This window comes from Taurulus bubalis (assembly GCF_910589615.1).
Source record: "Taurulus bubalis genome assembly, chromosome: 11".
Taxonomy (NCBI): Eukaryota; Metazoa; Chordata; class Actinopteri; order Perciformes; family Cottidae; genus Taurulus; species Taurulus bubalis.
This window is the reverse complement of record NC_136599.1, coordinates 8,945,050-8,966,118: the sequence shown is the minus strand read 5'-3', so window position 1 is coordinate 8,966,118 and position 21,069 is coordinate 8,945,050. Positions and strand designations below refer to the sequence as shown.

At 40.4% G+C, this 21,069-nt stretch overlaps 2 protein-coding genes across 2 annotated transcripts; both read right to left on the bottom strand.

The window, feature by feature from the left end:
- Window positions 1-1,896: 1,896 nt before the first annotated feature.
- ocstamp (osteoclast stimulatory transmembrane protein) lies at window positions 1,897-4,574 on the bottom strand (the record flags this gene model as incomplete). Its single annotated transcript, XM_079226513.1, has 4 exons — window positions 1,897-2,244; window positions 2,340-3,312; window positions 4,163-4,319; window positions 4,559-4,574. The coding sequence occupies 4 exons, from the start codon at window positions 4,572-4,574 to the stop codon at window positions 1,897-1,899; spliced, it is 1,494 nt and encodes a 497-aa protein (XP_079082639.1).
- An 8,297-nt stretch (window positions 4,575-12,871) lies between these two features.
- slc13a3 (solute carrier family 13 member 3) lies at window positions 12,872-20,658 on the bottom strand (the record flags this gene model as incomplete). The annotated part of the gene is made up of 13 exons (XM_079226512.1): window positions 12,872-13,051; window positions 13,131-13,268; window positions 14,649-14,810; window positions 14,974-15,086; window positions 16,119-16,216; window positions 16,357-16,461; window positions 16,569-16,661; window positions 16,916-17,041; window positions 17,130-17,309; window positions 18,144-18,213; window positions 18,845-19,011; window positions 19,648-19,913; window positions 20,551-20,658. 13 exons carry the CDS (start codon window positions 20,656-20,658, stop codon window positions 12,872-12,874), a joined length of 1,806 nt encoding a protein of 601 aa, XP_079082638.1.
- Between the last annotated feature and the right edge of the window lie 411 nt (window positions 20,659-21,069).

The window sequence follows — 21,069 nt, the reverse complement described above, 5'->3', positions numbered from 1 at the left end:
TCATCCACAAAATCGTTCTCAAAGCTATGGAAATGTCCCTGTACATCATATTGTGCATATTTTTCAATAAAGAGAACACAAAAAAATAGATTATTATAAACCACTCTGAGCTTGGAAAGCTCTCAAACCCTTTTACTGTGGACAGGACTGAGCATATGAATGTTAATGCATGACAGATGCTTGCATTTTCATCATTTCAAAGAGTCAGTCCACCAGGCTTCCTCTAATGAAGAGAGAACAGAACAAGAGCAGTTTCTGTCCAGGTAATTGTTTGATTGAACTGCTGCATGCTAAGAAGAGCATCCTATATATACTGTGTTTGAACAAATGTTATAGTGTGCTCGTCTTTATGCTGTGCATCCCAAAAAAATTCAAACCCACAGACATTTATTTACGGTTCCAGTTGAGATCCCAACATTTCCAGTGCAAACATGCTAGTCTTGATTTCAGGGTAATGTATATGAAAGATATCTTGAATATGTGAGGTTTATTATTTCACTCAACACAACGTTTCAATTAATAACTGGATATAGAAAAGTGATAATGCAGTGTAAAAAAGTTGTCTCAAACCTTTAAACTACTGAAGGAGAAAGAAAATGGCAAGATTGGACATGAAGAGCTACATTTGATTAAATTTTTTTTTAAACTTGATCATTTAGTTGACTGCATTTCCAACAGCAATAAGCTCAGTGATGTCACACACAAAAAGTAACACTCTGATGCTAAGATTCATGATGGAAAATACATTCTGTTTATCATCTTTACACAAACTGCTGGATTTTGAGAGTGAACAAAAAGTCAGAATTAAAAATAGATGATAAAGAGGTATTCTATTATTATTTTTGGGATTGTATCTTAAAATAAACTCTCGAGGGCTCCTGGGAGTTTTAAGCAGGGGGTGCTGATAAAAATGCAAAACGTTTTCAGAGAAAGGAAGAGATCTTTTTGTTTTGTAGTAAGGGCACATTGATTAAAATAGGCTGGTAAATTATTCGATGAGCGCATGAAACAGATTCATTTAATCTATTAAATTAATCTAGGCCAATCAAATATTCATAAAAACTGTAAGATCCAATCTATTGCTGTTCATTTCCTGAGGAGGTACACATCATTCTCTAGCCTCAGCTGTCCAAAGCACCATAGTGGCATCTAGTGGGACTAAGGGGTAAATTAAAGAGAAACAATAAATAACACAGGTTTATCCTGTACCACACAAGAAGACAAAGGATACCACACACACACGCACACACACACACACACACACACACACACACACACACACACACACACACACACACACACACACACACACACACACACACACACACACACACACACACACACACACACAGAACAATAGCGCTGTGACATTTATTTAAAAACACCAACCTGAGCAGATGAGGTGGTACATCTATAAAAACCACATCAGGGTTTCATGTGCCGAGTGGTGACACTCCTGCACAGGAAAAGGTGTTGTTACACAGGATGTTATAACGTCAGTTTAGGTTTAGCAGACACAAGAAGAGCAGTGAGTGATGTGCTGAAAAACTGAAAGTGAAACTGCACTGGACACAGTCTTCTTCCACAAACTCTGTGAAGATAGTCTAGTCTGACATAGTATGTAAGCACAACAGTGCTTTGATGCACTGCTAGTGTGCCCCCATAATACAATCCATTCACTCACACACACAGTGTGTGTGAGTGAATGGATAGTGATATTTTTGGTATCCCTAAAATCGCATGTGGCCCAAGCCTGGCCTCCACATTTGAAATGGTCTAGAACCGTCGCTGTTATATAATATAATAATTATAATAATATAATTGTTGTAATATCAAAGTGGACCAACACACACCAACATTGCCATCCCCAAAATGTTACAAGAGTCCAGTGAACGTTCACCCACGGCCAACCTCAACAGTCTCTACTTGCTTCGTTCGACTCTGCTTCACTTGTACTTTCTTCTTTAAGTAAGCCATTCTCCTCTCCTCTTGCTCTCTGAAAAAGGATGCAGAGATTTTCCTGCGCAGCCGTCTGGCGTAAACCTCGAGGAACACTAGCGAGTAACTCATCACCCAAAGACATCCCAGCAGGAGTGTGACTCCCAGGTTCGGAGCCGAAGTCGTCGCCTCACAGAGCGATGGCTCGGGGTTGAAAGTCCACTTGTAATCCCTGTGGAAGTTTGTGAGCTCCCGTGTGACACAGGATCGTGGGATGATACAAAAGGCAGGGGGGAACCACATAACCTATTCAGAGAGTTAAAAAAAGAAGAGCAAATACTTGAAAAAGTGAGGAAGCAAATACTGCAGGAACAATAAGAGGAGCTGCAGTAATGTCTTACCTTATAATTGATACTTATGCTGGCAGATGTCGGTGGAAAATCCAGTATCCACGGCACAATCGCCTGCACTATGTGATACACAACATAATCCAAAGCTACTATTAAAGTTATTGCAATGAAATACAATGTTACCGCAATCAGTGATATGAAACAGGAGGTACATTCCTGACTTGTTATTTTGCAGCTTGTAGGATAACTTTGCCGTAGCCCTTTGGAGATGTAGCTGTTATCAAACCTAACCGATGCCAGATAGGATTTTAAGTAGCGGGCAGATTCGAAGATTAGTATAGCCACAAAAATGGCGGCGAGGATCCGGTTCGACAGCAGTTTGTATTCTTTTAGTAGGTTCCTGGCATGTGAGAAGTTGACCTCTATCTGTGCAATCATCTTAGTAAACCTGCTTTTGACTTCTGACACATCAACATGTGTGAAATGATCTAACTTCCTCAAGTTGGTGACGATGCTCAAGTCTTCCCTCTTTGCTTTAATGGCCTCCTCAATAAGGTCTCGCTTTGCTTTATTCAAAGGCTCAGACGAGTTTAATAAAGTCTTTGTGAATCCCTCAGCGGTGCACTTTAAGATGCGACCGACCACTCCTACGTTCACCGTGATATTAGGGATGACGTTCAGAACAAGAATCATGACAGAGGCTGTGATGAGGAGTTTGCGTCCCTGCTTGGTGCAGACGGTGGGCAAAGTCATGGCCAGCACACAGCGCAGAGGGTGACACAGGAAGGAGACCAGAAACATGGCCGCGCTGTAGATGCAGGCGGTCTGAATGGACGCTTCATGGTTGTATTTCAGAGTTGTTGACAGCCAGTGATGAAGCAGGCCGCCAGTGACAATGGTGAGTATGAAACAGAGAGTCAGCAGAGTCGGGACGTCTTTGCTGGCAGGTGCGGGTGCAGAGTACACATCCCATAGATAAAGCAGGACAGATTTTAAAGCCTGTCTGAAAGATCCTGTTCTGTTCCTGAGGGAAGAAAACACAACCTGAGCAAAAATGAGGAAGAGTTTTGGGAAATATTTGCTTTCTTGCAGAGAGTTGGATGAGAAACAGCCGACTGTTGACTTAGCTTTACATAAAGATTGGACACAGTTTGCCTGGTTCGGACCAGATGTTTAAAAAATGTACATAGTATGTCTGTATATATATGCATACCAACACCTCTTAGGTATCTGTTGGTTGTCTGGCCACAAAGCTCCAGGAAATTAGTCTTGCAGACATGAACATCCTCCAATTTCTTTTTTACAATTTATAATTTTTTTGTCCAGATTTAACAAATAAGATACACCTTGTTGATTAGTGAACGTCAGATGTGTTTTTCTTATGGCTGCTGGCTTCAGCTTCATATTGACCAGACAGACTCGGCATAACTCGGCATGAAAGCAAATTACCTAAACTCTCAAAATGTTACACTATTACCTTAAGTTTGAAGCTACAGGCAATTTTAGCCTAGCCTAGCACAAAGACTAAGCTCCGGGGGAAACAGCCTCTCTCCAAAGGGAACAAAACGCTTAAACATCTCTAAATATTAACTAATTAACACATTGTATGCTTGGCCACGACAGAAATGCAAAACAATTATTTATTTTTAATAAAAAATACTTCTGCCCAGTTCTTATGTGCAGTGTCTTCCCTTCCAAACCACACATTGACATGTTTCTCATCGTACTCTGAGAACTTATTTCCCAAACTGTCGATACAGCCAGATATCACAAATCTGTATATGAGTATAAATTATGCAAAAGATCACTTTGCACATGCAATTGCGACACAACAGTACTGTAAAATAGAATAAAAGATAAATAACAATTCTTACCTGACAGGAATAATAACATGTTCTGAGATAAACTTCATTCTCGCGACATATATGACAATATGAGTTGAAGGAAAAACAGGACTGGGAAGTGTTGTAGGATTGTGAGGATTAAAAGAGGAACTTCTCTGAACAGTCACTGTTGGTATTTGTGGGTCGCCTACAAGTTCCCACGTGAGAAATGTAAAGACAATGACACAAAATCATATGGAGAAGCATGATGCAGTCACACACACTCAATGTGACACAGGTCACCCTCTCAGAATGTGTTGCAATTTGTAGTGTTTGTTTTAGTCCGCTCACACACTATGTGACCACACATAGTTAGACGTGTTAAAAGGGTATTTTTTCTTCTCCTGAAAGTTGATCTGCTTGGCTTGTTTCAGTTGCATTACTGACCTGTTTCCGGTGGCATGCTGCCAGCTTTTCCACCTCCAGTCACACGAATATAAACCTATTGACTGACATCACTGACTCCACCGAAGTAACTAACGGAAAAAAAGAGAGCTGTTGCGCCATATTTTGTTGTTCTAAAAGGATAGAAATCAATAACAGAAGTCGGGCCAGTCGTTAACGTTTGTTACCAGCAATGGTTTCGGTATGCAGAGTTCTCTTAACGAATATTCTGTTGCTAGTAACCGTTTCTTGTCAGTGTTACTGTTCTTCCCCCACGGCACTGCCTTTATTTTGACATGCACTATGAACAGGAACAGGAAGTTAAGTTAGCAACATGTGGTAGTTTAAGGCAGTGATTGTCAACCACTGTGCCGCGGCACACCAGTGTGCCGTGACAGATCGTCAGGTGTGCCGTGAGAAAATTTCCAATTTCACTTAATTGGTCCAAAAAAATATTATTTAGCTGCCGCAAATAATTTTCCATTGTTGAGCGTCTGAGCCTGCAATATAGTGGCTGGCCTAGTAGTTTCCTATAGAACAGGTCTGCACCTTGTTCTGCTATTAAACAAACTAAACGGCCGTATGTTATTGATCGTACACGACAGCTTGTAATTTCTGGGTCGCGTCTACAACTCTTTCCGCCCCGATGCGATGCACACAGGAGAGCACACAGTGGACAGAGAGAGCAGCGAAAAATATGTCGCGTGCTTTTCACAATGGGATTTGCTGCTTTAAGATATCACTATTTTAAGTTATGAGCTCTCATGTTTAAAGCCCAACAGTTAAGGTATTTGTAGGTCAAGACAAACATCCAACAGGCTGCAGCCTGGCGCTCCATCAATGACGTTTCTGACGTTTCTGAGGCTCTGGAAATATTCTTCCAAAAGCCCGAAAAACACACTCAAGTGACAAAGCCTGCTCACTTTGTGGTCATCATTAAAATAAATGAACACTATGTTTCCTATAAGTCAGTATTTATCAAACTGGGGCGTATTACAGGTGGGGCGCAAGAGGAAATGCTGATTTTACCGTACGCCGTTAATAGGTCACATGCGCATGTACGACTCGCCAATTCTTGTCATTTCGCCAAAAGCCGATCTTTATGAGATCGCCGTGAGGTTGTCTTTTCTGCTGTTGCGTCGCTCAACATGGAGCATGAATTGAGAACGGCTGTATCAAATCTACCTCGTTTTAAAAAGAGTTGTAGAGGAAAGCAGCTCACTGCAGCCACTATTAATGATACAACGTTATGCTCACAAATCTGCACTCATTCTGTTTTGCAAAAAAATAGCTTGTTGTTTTCCACAATAAGCTATTTAGTTGTAACTAAATATTAGTTATTTTTTGCACGGATATAACTTTATTTTCATTTTTCTAACAAAGTGATAACACATTTGTTTTTGTCTGATGGAGCAATCTGGTTTAATTGAAAGTGATATCAATGTTCTATTATTTATAAAAGCACAGATGGAGTCACTAGTACTGTGAAGTATTACTTTGTAGTACTGTGAGGTGCCACAATGTAGTATGTCCGTCAGTCGCTCCCTCCCCCCCAAAAAGCTGTAAACCTAGGGGAAACACTGAATACTGTGACATCCTGTAACTTTTTGGGTTGTTGGTGTGCCGCGGGATTTTTTTATTGTAGAAAATGTGCCGTGGCTCAAAAAAAGTTGAAAAACACTGGTTTAAGGAGATGGTCTCTGAAAATCATCCACTGCCATCCATCATGTGTTTACGCCTTCGAAAGCATAGTCTGTAAGTATTTGTTTAGTACAGACTACAGAATAGTATTTTAGTAATATCTTCTTCTTAAGTATATTTGTAAGGTTGATTTTGTATCTGTAGCCAGTTATCGTTATGCTAGAAGTTTGACTGCTACAGAAGCGTAAGAGCTACAAAAAGTTCAATCTGCAATGTGTAATTCATATGCATCTTGCTCATTGTGTTCTTCTGTTTGTTTTTAGTTTTACTCTTATTTGAACTGTGTACGTCGATGCTGCACAATAAAGCATCTGGAGCTTGGAGGCTACATCCTGACTCCCGTATTCATTTAAATGGAGTTTGCCTTACTGCTGAATTGTGTACCAAGTTACACACACACAAGGAGAGCAGCACAGTAAAAAGACTAGCACGCAGCTGGCTAAACTACTCTACAGCAACGGAACGCAGTGAGTAACAACCATCATGCATGAAAAGCATATGAAAGCTGCTACACAAGAGGAAACACACAGCTTACAAGATGGAGCATCCATCTGCAATTCCAAACGTTCTGGTTCATCACGATCTTCTAGATCATCTGTTGGTGCTGCAGCAGCACAAGCAAGAGCAAAGGCAGAGGCTACACAAGCACGGACTGCATTTGCAGAGAAGGAAATCGCCATGAAAGTTGACAAAGCTAGACTAGAAGCTAATCTGGAAGCCCTGGATCTTGAAAGGGAGGCTGCAGCTGCTATTGCCCAGGCAGAGGTATTGGAGTTAGCTGCAGAGTATGAGGGTGATGAGCTTTGTAGCAGAAAAAGCCACCCAGCAATGGCAAAAGACACACATCAACGTGTAAGTGATTACATCAAGGACCAAGCCAGTCATTTTAGCCTTCAATCTGAGTCATTCTTCAGTTTGCCACATCAACAACGAAATAATCCCACTTGGTTTCCTTCTGAACAGTAAAAGAATGCTTTCAAGGAAGAGGACAACCAGTATGTTGTCGATGATGCCCAGCCCCAGACCTCACACAAGCCCCACTCATTGTTTCAGCAACACAATAGAAATCTAGGTCAATCTAAAAAACAGCAATTACTGCAAAGACCAGTCAGTGATGTTTTTCATCAACAGCCAAATTATAATGCACCTCAGTCTGCAGGTGGTTCACCTGCACGCCAACCAGAGTCTTCCGTTATGGACATGGCAAAGTATCTGGCACGCAAAGAGCTTGTGAGCACTAGTCTGTCACAGTTTGATGACCGCCCAGAAACGTATAGAGCTTGGAAATCATCTTTCTTCAACACAATAAGAGACTTGGATCTTACTGCTAGTGAAGAGTTGGACTTACTGTTGAAATGGCTTGGCAAGGAGTCCTCCGAACATGTCCGGCGTATGAGGGCAGTTCCTATAGGACATCCAGAAGCAGCTCTCAAAAAGGGCTGGGACAGGCTCGAAGAATGTTATAGCTCCCCAGAGGTCATAGAAAGTGCCCTTTTTAAGAAGCTTGACAGCCTTCCGAAGATATTAAGTAGAGAATACTACAAATTAAGGGAATTAGGGGATCTTTTAATGGAGCTACTTGCAGCAAAGGAAGATGGTTATCTACCAGGCTTAACATATCTGGACACCGCTCGTGGTGTCGGACCCATTGTTGAAAAGCTGCCATATGGGTTACAGGAGAAATGGATTTCCCAAGGATCAAAGTTTAAGTAGGAACATCATGTCTCCTATCCCCCCTTTTCTTTCTTCACCCATTTCATCTGTCACAAAGCCAAAATGAGAAATGACCCCAGCTTTGCACTCCCGAGTGACAGACTACCTCAAATGGAAAAAATATTGTCAAAGCGCATTAACTTTAAAACTACAATATCAGTGCATAAGACTAATGTCTCCCCTATTGCAGCTCAGAATGGGACAGCATTTAAAGAAGACGTAGTTAAACACTGCCCGATCCATAACAAGCCCCACCCTCTGAGGAAATGCCGTGGCTTCAGACTGAAACCATCAAAGAACGGAAAGCCTACCTGAAGGAGCAGGGGATCTGCTTTAAGTGCTGCTCATCATCTTCGCATCTCGCTTGAAACTGCAAAAGCACATTGAAGTGTGACGACTGCAACAGTGAACGTCATCATACAGCTCTACATCCTGGACCACCTCCGTGGGCTACCAGGGCCTTACGCTCCCCATCACACGGCGAGGACAGCGACACAGAACACAGCGGGGAGAGCGACACAGAACACGGCAGAGAGGAGGGAGAAGAGCGTACTTCACCTGCTGTGAACTCTCTATGTACTCAGGTCTGTGGCAACAACTTTACGGCAAAGTCCTGTTCTAAGATATGCCTCGTCAAAGTTTATCCTGATGGACACCCTGAGAATGCTTTCAAGATGTATGCTATGCTCGATGATCAGAGCAACAGGTCCTTAGCAGATCTGAATTTTATGATCTGTTTGATATCCAAGGGGATGCACTACCCTACACTTTGAAGACATGTGCTGGCATGAAAGAGAGTTCAGGCAGAAAAGCAACTGGCTATCAGATTGAAGCACTGAACGGTGGAATCACCCTTACATTGCCGACACTAATCGAATGCAATGACATCCCAGACAATCGAGAAGAGATCCCAACACCTGAGGCTGCTCTACATCACCCGCACCTCAAGAGTCTTGTTGCTGTGATCCCAGCTCTAGATGATAAAGCCCACATCCTCCTTCTGCTGGGCAGAGACGTTCTTAGAGCCCATAAAGTGAGACAACAGATCAACGGCCCCGGCGATACACCCTTTGCTCAGAAGCTAGACCTAGGGTGGGTCTTAGTTGGTGATGTGTGCTTAGGAAACATTCATAAGCCAACTGTCCACAGTTTTAAGACAAACATCTTAGAAAATGGAAGACCTTCACTGTTTAGACCCTGTACAAGTCACATCCATCTCAAAGAAAAGTTCAGTTCCAGCTCACCACAGAATTCTCAAAGTCTCTGGAATAGTAGAACAGAGGAAAACTCCCTTGGCCTCACTGTCTTCAGGACAACGATGGACGATGATAAACGTGCACAGTCCTTTGAGGATAAAAACTTCTTAAGGACAACGGACAGAGAGGTTTTTAAGTATATTTGTAAGGTCAATTTTGTATCTGTAGCCAGTTATCGTTATGCTAGAAGTTTGACTGCTACAGAAGCGTAAGAGCTACATAAAGTTCAATCTGCAATGTGTAATTCATATGCATCTTGCTCATTGTGTTCTTCTGTTTGTTTTTAGTTTTACTCTTATTTGAACTGTGTACGTCGATGCTGCACAATAAAGCATCTGGAGCTTGGAGGCTACATCCTGACTCCCGTATTCATTTAAATGGAGTTTGGCTTACTGCTGAATTGTGTACCAAGTTACACACACACAAGGAGAGCAGCACAGTTACAGCCGTCACTTTGTGAGCAGGCAAATACTGACATACGACCTTGGAGCTTATGCGTTGCTAATACAGCACTCTGAGAAACGGATACATGACTGCTGGGGTATTTTCAACGCTTGTGGCCTCAACTCTCACTCCAAACTCTTAAAATATTGAAAGTTGTTCAGTGGCCCTCAGCATCGTTGATCGACTCAAGGAGGCCCCCTTTAGCCACTTTTGTTTGCGACGGACCCAGATTTCCACTAACTCCAATTTAAACCCATTGTAAGTGTCCTTAGTCACTTGAGTCACTCTTATCCTACTTTGATTGTGTTGCCTAAACCTAACTTCCTGTGAAGACAGAAATGTACTTTGTAAGGATCTTTGCTGACACGTCATCCCCGACACGTTGATATATAGCGGGTACCTGTGCGTTGATCTTCGATGCCGAGGAGCACTGATCAAGCGTCAGTATCTGACGAGTTGGGAGTGAGAATGTGTTTGTGAACTATTTAAACGACTGTGTTGTACAACCTGTGTTTCTTCCTGCCATGAGGGACAAGCATTCTAATGTGACAGTTGTCTATGTGTTTCCTTGCTACTGAACTTATTCATTTTACAATACCTTTGATCTAGCGCTTATATATCATCATATCATTATTTCATCTTTTGCCCAACACCGTTTTTTGCAATTTCACATTTGCTTCCAGTAATCATATCAAAAGGCAAACCGCTTTCTTCAGTCTTTATTACAAGTGTGTTCAGCTCACTGCATAGCTGTGCACCTACACTAAGGCAGAAAACTGAATTAGAGCCTCCCCGGACACTATATGTACTTTCTCTCCTCGGCACAAACAAACACACAGATCATAGTCATGTACAGAGGTGAGAGGGCATTGGGATGTGTTTGAGCTAATGATACATTTACTATGACAAACTGAATATTAACATATTTCTAATCTGTCTCTGGATCTAGATTTAGATATAAATCACCTTTGGTTCAGAACAAAGGTTGTGTTGACAGTTGGGTACATCCTGCCCTGGTCTATGGCTTTTGGAGTATTTTTGCACAAATTAACCAGCCTTGCACAAGTTAAACATTGTTGTCGGTTATGACACCAAACAAACACTGTAAGGAATTTACAACTGTGTTTCCTTTGGCTCTCTTTGTGTGCACAGAGGTGAAAATGTGTTTAAATATGTGCTAATCCTGAAGCAGTACAGCCATAACTAATCAAAACCTGAGAGTTGAGGGTTAAAGTTTTGTATTGAAACTAAAGCAGAATTCAGCTGCAAATACATTGAACACATGCAACTAGAGTATAAAAATTGTGTGAACACACTATACGTGAACACAGGTTTAAACAATTGTACTTGTGCAAGACGTAGCCTAACTCATTTAGCCCCAGTAAAGCCCCAGCCATTTTTCTCAAATTCCGAATGGTTTGCATACCCATACTAAATACAGAATATCTCCTCAACCACGAGTGCTATTTGAATAATTTCAAAAGGTATAACATACAGAAGACACTTATGAGACCAGCTAAGAGGTTCATATAGCAGTATATGTGTTACTGGTTTATTGGTTGATGATAGAACACAGGAAAGAAAAAAGAAAAAAAAAGAACTGGAAAAAAACGTCCAGGATATATTTCCTCTTTTTAATTATGCATATCATCATTCTACTATAAAATAGCACTATATGTTAACAGTACCTCTGCAAAGTGTGACTTAGATTAAGTGAAGTTAAATAATTTTAGTAATTCATTTAGTGCAGATTTCGTGAACCGTAGGTTTAGGTCCGCTGAAAGCAAAAATGCCCTAACTTTCCTTGGACGCCTCTGGTTCCACCACAGAGGGGCTCTGCTCAAGCAGATGCACCAATACATATCACGCAAGTATCGTTTCTTCCATAAGTAAGTCATATTTCAGTTTTTTGGCTGGAAAAAAATGCAATGTGGTTGATATCTTGCTGAGGCTTTGTCTGACAGTGGATTTGGCGCAATTGCCGGATTCCGTAGATCGTAAGCTAATCATGTTTGGCATCAAGCTAGGGATATAAAAATAATATTTGCATAACTTGGGGAGATCATTTTCGAGTACTTTGAGTCATATTTTTGGTTTATGTTAATATTTACGGTTGAATTGTGTTATAAACATGCAAAATGGACTTATATGCTCTTGTAAGGCTAGGTCTTGCAGTTGTTTGTGTTATGTCACATCAGTGGCTTTGGTATCGATTCATGGGAGTACGAGGACTTGGGAGAGTGAGGAAGACCTCCTGATGAAAAATTCAGCCCCCATTTCTGGGGGCACCTGGGTTTTATAATTGAATTGCTGTCTATCATCTTGTACACACATATTTAGTATTGTAGTATTAGTATTTAGTTATGTTAAGTTGATGATCTAATAACAGTTATTGACACTAGTCTGCGCTGTTCAGGCAGCTGGAGGTGAGCGGGTTAAGTGAAGAGAGAAGAAGGAGGGGGTCGAGGAGAGCGAGGTCTTGGCTGGAACTGGAACTTCACAAAGGTTACGAGGAAAACCCAGAACGTGTTAGATTGATTTATTCCTGATCACACACCCACGTCGCTTACAGTAGCATTAATTTATTAATTTTCTTTCTTCATCAAAATAGAAACAATGTATTTGTAACAGCAGTTATATAAATGCAAATCACTTTGTAACAAAATTCATTATTCAGGATTTATTCTCTATGTAGAAAGATTTTTGAAAGTATTTTGTATGTGCTATGGTTTGAAACATGTGCCATATAATACATAAACAAGTAACATGATCAGGGAGTTTAACCAAAAGTCAAAATAGTATAGTAATAATATATTTAAAAATAATTATTCACAGAGGTATCTCTCATTCTTCCAGCAGATGTGAGCCTATAGCATCAATGCAAACAGCACACTCTGCAGTCTGACTGGTTTAAAATACAGTATACCGCTTCAGAGCTCCGGCTGTCACTGTTAAATGTCTCCCTCCAGTTTTAGGAGGGAAGAGAGAATATTGTTGCTTGTTTTGATCTAGATGCACCATTTTACTACAACTTCAAACTTATAGTGTGCCAAAAATATCGGTTCTCAGTAGAAATCCTGATACTTTAGCGTCACAAACTTATTAAATGTATCATAGCAGGTAACAGCTGAAACTCCCAAACTTTTGTCCCTGTTTCGTGTTAAATCTTTGTGCAATCTCCCAATACTCTTTGGGTGTGTAATCAGAGCGTAGCATTGAGTGCGTGGACAGGTGATAGGTGCATACCAGCAAGAACAGACTTATTTATGGGGTGAGCCCATTCTGGATACGAGTTCAAGTCAAACATGGCAACGCCCCACGTGTTCATGGCCAGAGACACAGAGAGGATGCCCAGGATGTTCATCACAATGCCCGTTTTCACCTAAGAAAACAGGAGCAGAAATCATGAAGGTAGGTGATGAAAGGTATGTTAAGTTAAGTGTCTGATGCAATGATCTTACCATGTCTTTGACCATGAGATGTCCTGATGCAAAGGCAATGGAGTTGGGTGGTGTAGACACTGGCAGCATGAAGGCATAGGAACATCCTATTGTTGCAGGTATCATGAAGTACAGAGGGTTCACTGAGACGTGAATAGCCTGCAGAGACAAATCCAGCACGTTTTTAGGGTTGGATGTAAATCATTTCATTCCTTCGAGGGCGCCATTATTGCAAACTTACTTCACATGGAAAAGCATTGTTTAAACCCACAAACATTTATATTCAAAACAAGATCTGAAGGTGTTAAAAGATACCAACTATGTCGGCCTCAGCTGAAAAGAAAATGACTCACACAACGTCTTGATTCTTCTATTTGATGTGAAATGGTGAGGCCGTAAAGCCTTGAAGTGTTTGACGTGAAATAAGACTAGTAGTCAAGCGACTCTGTAGGCCACCGGAAATTCAGGTAATTACTTTGATCATTAGACTTTATCCTCTGTGTGCCATAAATGCCAACATTTATTGGCAATCCATTCAATAGCTGTTGATGAATTTCAGTCTGTACCTAAAGCCACATTGCCAGCTTTTATACAAACACATTTTAATCTAAGTTAAAAGCTTAATGAGGAAATTAATGTTCACTTCACCCAAATTCACACTCACATCAAGGGCTATGCAGGTATTTGGGGTTAAATTTGTGTTGCGGTATCTGTGGTGGCGGGGCTGTGGTTAGACTGAGCTGCATAGGGGGAGTGGAGGAGCGGTGCTGGGAAGAGGTCTAATTGGCCTCAGCTGGAGCGAACTGTGTGTTTTGTGTGTCTTCCCTATATTAACCGTAGGTGGGACCGAGGAGCGGTGAGGCTGGACAGTCCAGGTTACAATAAAAACGTTGCCAAGCGATACCTTACGTCTGCTCGTGTCATTGGTGCTGGGGGAAACTCGGGGAGGAAACTGAGCTTGTTATAGTATCCATCTCTGATGTGTTTGACTCCCACACAGTAGAGTGGAGGAGAATTGTATTTTGTTTACAGTACTGACCAGATAAAACCATTAAAAGCAACATCTCAGTATCTGCCAAAGTCAGTGTGCCTGGAACTTCGGATAATAAGTTAGTAATATATGAACTTTCAAGCAAAGCACTGGGTGTTCATGTTCCAATACATCTTTCATATATACGATAACTCAGACATTTCCTATACATCCTGTAAATCATTGTCTGAGTGAGTACTTTGCAGTATGGGCACCACTGGAAAGTACAAAATCCTCCAAATAATGATTACTGACAACAGTAGTTAATGTCCAACAGGCTACAACCATAAAGAACATATATTGTAAGAGTTAAACAACTCTACTAATCCTTTGACAAACAAAGAACGAGGTCAGCAACAAACCCTGTTCCCTGTCAAGTTCATGAGTTTCCACTGCTTGTCTTGTAAATGAGTCTGATAGTTCATCTACCGGACTGTCATCTTAATCATCAACAGAAACACACAGCTAAGAGTCTCACCCACACACAATATGTCTGAGTTTTGTCTTACCAGTTCAGCAATGACGGGTAAAAATATGATAATTGTGGCAGTGTTGCTGGCAAACTCAGTGAAACAGGCCAGGAAAGCAGTGATCAACATCACAGCTGCAGGAGGAGGGACCTCGGCCAAAGGCTGGAGGTGGCCCCCAATCCATGTGGCGAGTCCAGACTCCTGCCAAATGCCACAGGACCGGGGTCAAAGATCAAATCTCAACATAATAAAGCAAAGTGGAGAACAGAACCAAACAGAGCAGAGCAGCACACAGCAAACGGGAGAGAGGAGACATGCTTCTCTCTCATGTTCAATTGGAATGTGATTGTAACAACATGCTTACTTCGCAAGCTTTAGCCATAGCGAAGCCGCCCCCGAGCAACAGAATGATATTCCAGGGAACAGAGTCCTGAGCTTTCTTCCATGATAAGAGAGGCACATAAGGAGTATTTGATGCTGAGGAAAAATATGGAGGGAAACAATAAATGAAGATTTTGATGTTATTTCTAATAAAATATGTCCATATATATATTTATACGCACAATGTTTTAACACCATGAGATTCGGTATTTGGGAGGTAAAATCTGCACATGTTACTTCCTGTACAACATTAATTTTTAAAACATTCAACAGAATAACAGAAATAGAACAAACTAATCTAAAAGAGGTTCAGTGCCTTTTGTAACTTTTCTTTTTCACCATCTTAAAGTAAAAACTAAGTGTTCTATTTCATGTTTTATACATTACTGATGATTTTTTGTTGTTTCTGTACTATATCTTACGTGTTTTTATTCTTGTGTTTTGGTAAGATAAGGAAAAATGTGTCATACTGGTTGAAAAGGAAGTTGTATTCTTGACCTACATTGTGACAAATGAGCCCCATGATTTGCTGTTTTCTTCTCACTTGTGTCCAGCAGTTTATTTGACCAGCTGAGCATAACATACACAATCGCAAACAAACACACACACTCACACGTGTCTCCAGCGCACACGGAACGGATGCGTACAAACTGTACTCGGACACACAAAACCCCAAAGTGTGACAACATAGTTTTGAGAGATTATTCTAATCACAGAAACAGAGAAACTACAGTTTCAGCTCCAGACGGCAAATATACTCAGACTCTCTAATCTACATTATTAACATTCCTTGACATATTTGCAGTATTTGCAATAGTTGCTCTGCAGACACAGAGTGAACGTCTTTGAATCTATCACAAATATTTGTTTATTAATATGAACTTCTGACTCTCCACAAGCCACCAACTGGCTGCCTTTCATTTGTTATCTCATTTGTTCATAAATGATAATCTCACTTTGTTCCTTTTTACAGCACTTTTTGTTTGGAACAAATCTAATTAAATATGATTATTTCGCCAATAACTTAAATACATTATCACTGACACTGTATATATATTCATAAGATAACTGAGTGGTATGTTAATTAAACGTGAATAGAGGTTTTGTTTATAGTAAAAGCTCACTGACCTTGAGGGTCAAACCACCAGCTCAGGGAAGGTTTCTGAGACGGGAAGAAGAACAACATGGACACAATGACCACACCTGTTACTGCGTCTGAGACGTACCTGCAAGACAATGAGGATGGGATCACAATCAGAGATAGAAGATAATAAACAAACGTCTCAATACATAGAAACGGATCATTTCCAAACAAGAAATTAGATCATAATAAATGAGCTACTTTTTTACCGTGCACCTTTCTTACCCTTTTTTAAAAAACACAGACCAGCCGGTGACAAATTTGGGATCTCTCGTGAACAGCAGAACGGCAAACAATACAAAAAAGAAAGAGATAGATCCCTCTGCAAAACTGAAAGGGAAGTTGAAGTCAGAAAAATAGAGCTGGCATAAAAACAAAAATAATGCACACATTTGTCCTGTATTGCATTAGATTTGAAGACAAACGCAAGTTCTCACTTTATGGGCCCTAGTTTTCTGTAATCATCCTCTATTAGAGCCTTTGCTCTGGTCTCGGCCTGGGCTCTCCGGTCGTGTTTCGTGAAGCACAATCTGCGTAAAATAAAACAAATACAGTATGTGACACATATTTCATGAAGAACATTACTGTACTCGATATTTACAAAGCATAAACAAACCATGGTAATTCTGACAACAAACAGCATTTTCCCTCACACAAAAAAAACCGAACCATCATGACATTTTGCCTTTAAAGTGTTGGCTAAAAATAGGATATAAGTCAAACTATTATTTTTAAATGATTTTATAAAGTTTCTCAATCTGCAATAAGCCTGACATCCCATTACCGTGAATTCAATCCCCCGTGGAGGAACGCGATCCAAATCCATCCCAAAAACAAGAAAAGAAGCATGAGCGGGAAAGCGAATGCAAACCAAGAGCCGAAGTTGATGAGGTCGCAGTCTGGAAAGTAGCTGTAAGAAAATGAAGGTTTTGTCAAACTGCTGTTTGTTTTTAATGAAGTTTTTACTGTATAAAAGGCTGTGCAAAATAAAAAGTAACCTTTTCAGCTGTCCAATCAGGATGAGGTTGGGCGCGGTGCCCGTCAGCGTGGCGGTCCCTCCGATACTCGCTGCATAAGGAATACAGATCAAGAATCCTTTCCACACCTTCATTTGATACGCCGACTCAGATCGGATCTCCTCAGCCGTCCTCATGTCGCTCTGCTCTGTCCCATCCGGCCTTTTTGAAGTTTTAAGAGAAAAAACATTACTTCAAATGAACTCCACCAGCGTTTGGAGAAGATTATTTTCATCAAAAGAGTTGAATGTAACTTAGGAAATACGCATATTAGCTTTCTTGCTGAGAGTTAGATGAGAAGATTGACACCACTAGCATGTCTACTCGTCACTCCCCTGCACATCCCTCCACACCTCGTATTTAAATACACTTGCCACTTTATCATTACGCTTGTCACTTCCACATAACACTTACATTCCATGCACTTTATTTTAACTTTAATTGTATATTATACTGTAGATTAAATTGTAAATATTCATGCTCCCATTTACTGCACTCTGTTTTATTGTTAAATGGTATGCACCTCCCGCCAGGACAAATTCCTTGTATGTGAAAACATACATGGCAATAAATGGTTCTCATTCTGATTCTGATGTAAACATGGAAAATTAAATTAAAGCCAGCCGCTGGTTAGCTTAGCTCAGCATAAAGGCTGGGAAAGAGGGAAACAGCTAGCCTTACTCTGACCAATGCTAACGAAATTCACATCCCTCTAAAGCTCACACATTACACAACAGGTTTTAGTTTTACTCGAGGTGTGAGACACTTTCTGGAATGTTGTTCCTTTTGGAGAGAGCTGAGTTGTTTCCCTCTGCTTGCAGCTTTGATGCTAAGTCTCCGGGCTGGAGCTTCATTTACCATACAGACATGAGAGCACTATTGATCTTCTCACCTAACTCTTGGTAGGAAAATACATATCCATTTTTCCCAAAATGTTGAACTACCTTATTTGAGGATGTATAGGATTGTGTTAAGCAATCTCAGTGTTTTTCTCACCTGTCTATTGACAGCATTTGTTTTTCGGAGGGCACTGAGGGCAGTGAATGCAGCTTTACAGTAGGATGACCTGAAAGAAAGGGACACAAAGAGTTTTTGTCCTGCAGTATAAACACAAGTCAAATCTTCAGCTTTATTTCTGTGTGAGGGGAATGTTCTCTACTGTTTATATGTATAACTTAAGTTCATCCTCCATCATCAATCACTTACCACTTGATTATTGACTAACTTTGTATTCCAGGACAAAACTGTCCAAAGTCACATCTTAGGTTATATATTAGAACCGTGAGGACAAGCTTAAAACAAAACAACCATCTTCTTTGCACATTTTAGTAACCTCACCTTTTGGACGTCTTTTAAAAACAAATTAAACTAGCATTATTATTTGTATTATTTTGAGTGATTTGGTTATTTACACATCCAGTTATGGAGCAACATTATAATGTATTTATAAATTAAAATAGTTGCTCGCTTTTAGCTCTGGTTTTGGTACTCCAGAGAAAAATATTGCACAATGGAGCATAAAGATCAGCTGAAAGATAAAATGCTCAGTAGTATTGAGGGGAACTCATCACTAATCACTATACCTTCCACATTATACATAGTAGTTTCAGCCATCGTTAGCAACATTGATTAGATCAGTCACAATAAACAGTCACATGTCAGGTAAGCGACATACAACGTACCATTTATTATATCACCCTCAATGTCCCCTGTTGTGGTCTTGCACTTCACTTTCAGGGTCTCCAGGTCTCCAAACAGACTCTCCAGGATGGCATTAGCAATTGGGAGCATCATGGCTGTGGTGGCGGTGTTGCTCAGCCACATGGACAGGAAGGACGAGGTCATCATCATTCCCAGTATGAGCCTATAGGAAAGTAATTCAACCTAACTTAAATTACGATCATGGCTGCTGTCATGGCTGGAACACTTTTACATACAGGATAAAATTGACATTCTATATTTTTGTCAATAAATCCCATGAAAAGGCCAAAACCAGCAACATGATAGTCTCTTTCGCAACACTTTTTGACTTTATCTGTCGTCTATGGCCCCGACACATAAAGACTGAAGATTCATATATCTTTTAAAACATCTTTTGATTTCCTAAAACAGCTAGCCACTACACTTTTTAAACATGGCTCAAACAGGGATAAATAGTGTATTTGTTTGGGACTATTTTTAGCTGCGGATTAATACACATTGGGTGCTCCAGCGAGTATTGTCAGCAGCAGGATGGTGCATGCTGGATTGACTCTAAATAAACTACAGAGCCCATATTCATTATAACAAAAGAACATGTTTCTTGGTGCAACTGTGTGGCTGACTAAAATGTTTTAATAGTTTTTCGACAACAATTGAGCTCCATGGAGAGAGAGGAATAAGGTATATCAAGATTTGTATACAGAGAGTACTTGCTCAGAGACAATTTCAATTTGGTTTTGTACTTTTCATGAGATTTGTTAGAAATGAGAGAGATTATATAATTTCATAATTTTTTTACCAGGCTGGTTTTACTCCGACTATAGTGAGGACCTTCAGGGCGATTCTGCGATGCAGACCCCACTCCTCAATGGACGACGCCATCACGAGACCGCTGAGGAAGAGAAAATTGGTTTCGAGGAAGTACTGAGGGCAGACTCTTTTGGATGGAAGAATTCCCAGTGTTGGGAAGAGGCAGACCGGAAGCATCGCAGTGACGGCCAGAGGAAGGGCCTCTGTGCACCAAAACATAGCCATCAGCAGCACCACATAAAGACATTTTCCCTCCTAAAAGATAAGCAACACATGATTGTAAAAAATAAAAGAAAAAAGGAACCAAATTAAGTACACAATTGTGTTTCACAAGTGATGGATTACAGTATAGTGAGTACAATAAAATGCATAAAGAATAGTGGAGTGCATTGCGGGATTACTTCTAATTACTACTTTAACGGCTGGTTTAACATATAAATACTATATAAGACATCTTTTATATTTTTTACATTTTTTTAATTTTTACTCTACAACTATTTGACACGCATTACAAATACACATGATATGCTTCTATGTTACAGCTATGATATGAGGCAGGTACACAAAGTAGCAAATCTAAAATTAGTTTTTTGTTAGTGTTAGAACTAAAATAAAAATATAAACCCATAGAAATGTACTTTTCAATTAAAATAGGCTATAACACTTTGAAAGGATCCGATCTGCATTAGGCTCATGCTTTAAGTATAATCTGCTGATACTACATACTTTTACTTAAGTCGCTCAACAATTTAAATTCCTTCTTTTTACGCTACTTATCAGACTGTTTGTCTACTTTTATTTAAGTGCAGGCTCTATACTTCTTCCACCACTGAGCCTGTAATGAATTAATTCATTATTCATGACGAAAAGACAATCACGTAAAATCACTCACCTTCTCCGGGAGAGCGAAGAGGAGCGGCAGAAACAGGAGTGGAACGAGCAGGAGGATCAGCTGTTTGTGGATGCACCACAGCTTCTTGGACACTACAGATATGTCCATCTCCCGAGTGAAGTGTTGCTCCGTTTACAGGAGAAGGAGCAGCAGACTGGCTGAGAGGAGCAAGGACGCACTTTGATGCCTCTCTCCTGGTTCACAGAAGATTAACTACGCCTACTGGTCAGGTGCGTAGCCAACGTGTAGTCAAAAGACGCACTCCAAAAAAATAAATCATAATAATTACCAGGAGACCCATTTAAAACTCGAAAGCACGGCTGTATATTTCCAACTAAAACCAGCAATCCTCAAATAGCTAAATGTTTAAATGTGCATCTGGCTCTAATACAAACAGCCAATGTGATGTGTCTTTGCAAGTTGCTTTTTCCTCCACAAATTATTAATAAAAAGTGTTAATTGCCCCCCCCCCCCCTAACCTAGTGGGGAAAATGATGTCACCACTAAAGCCACTGGAGG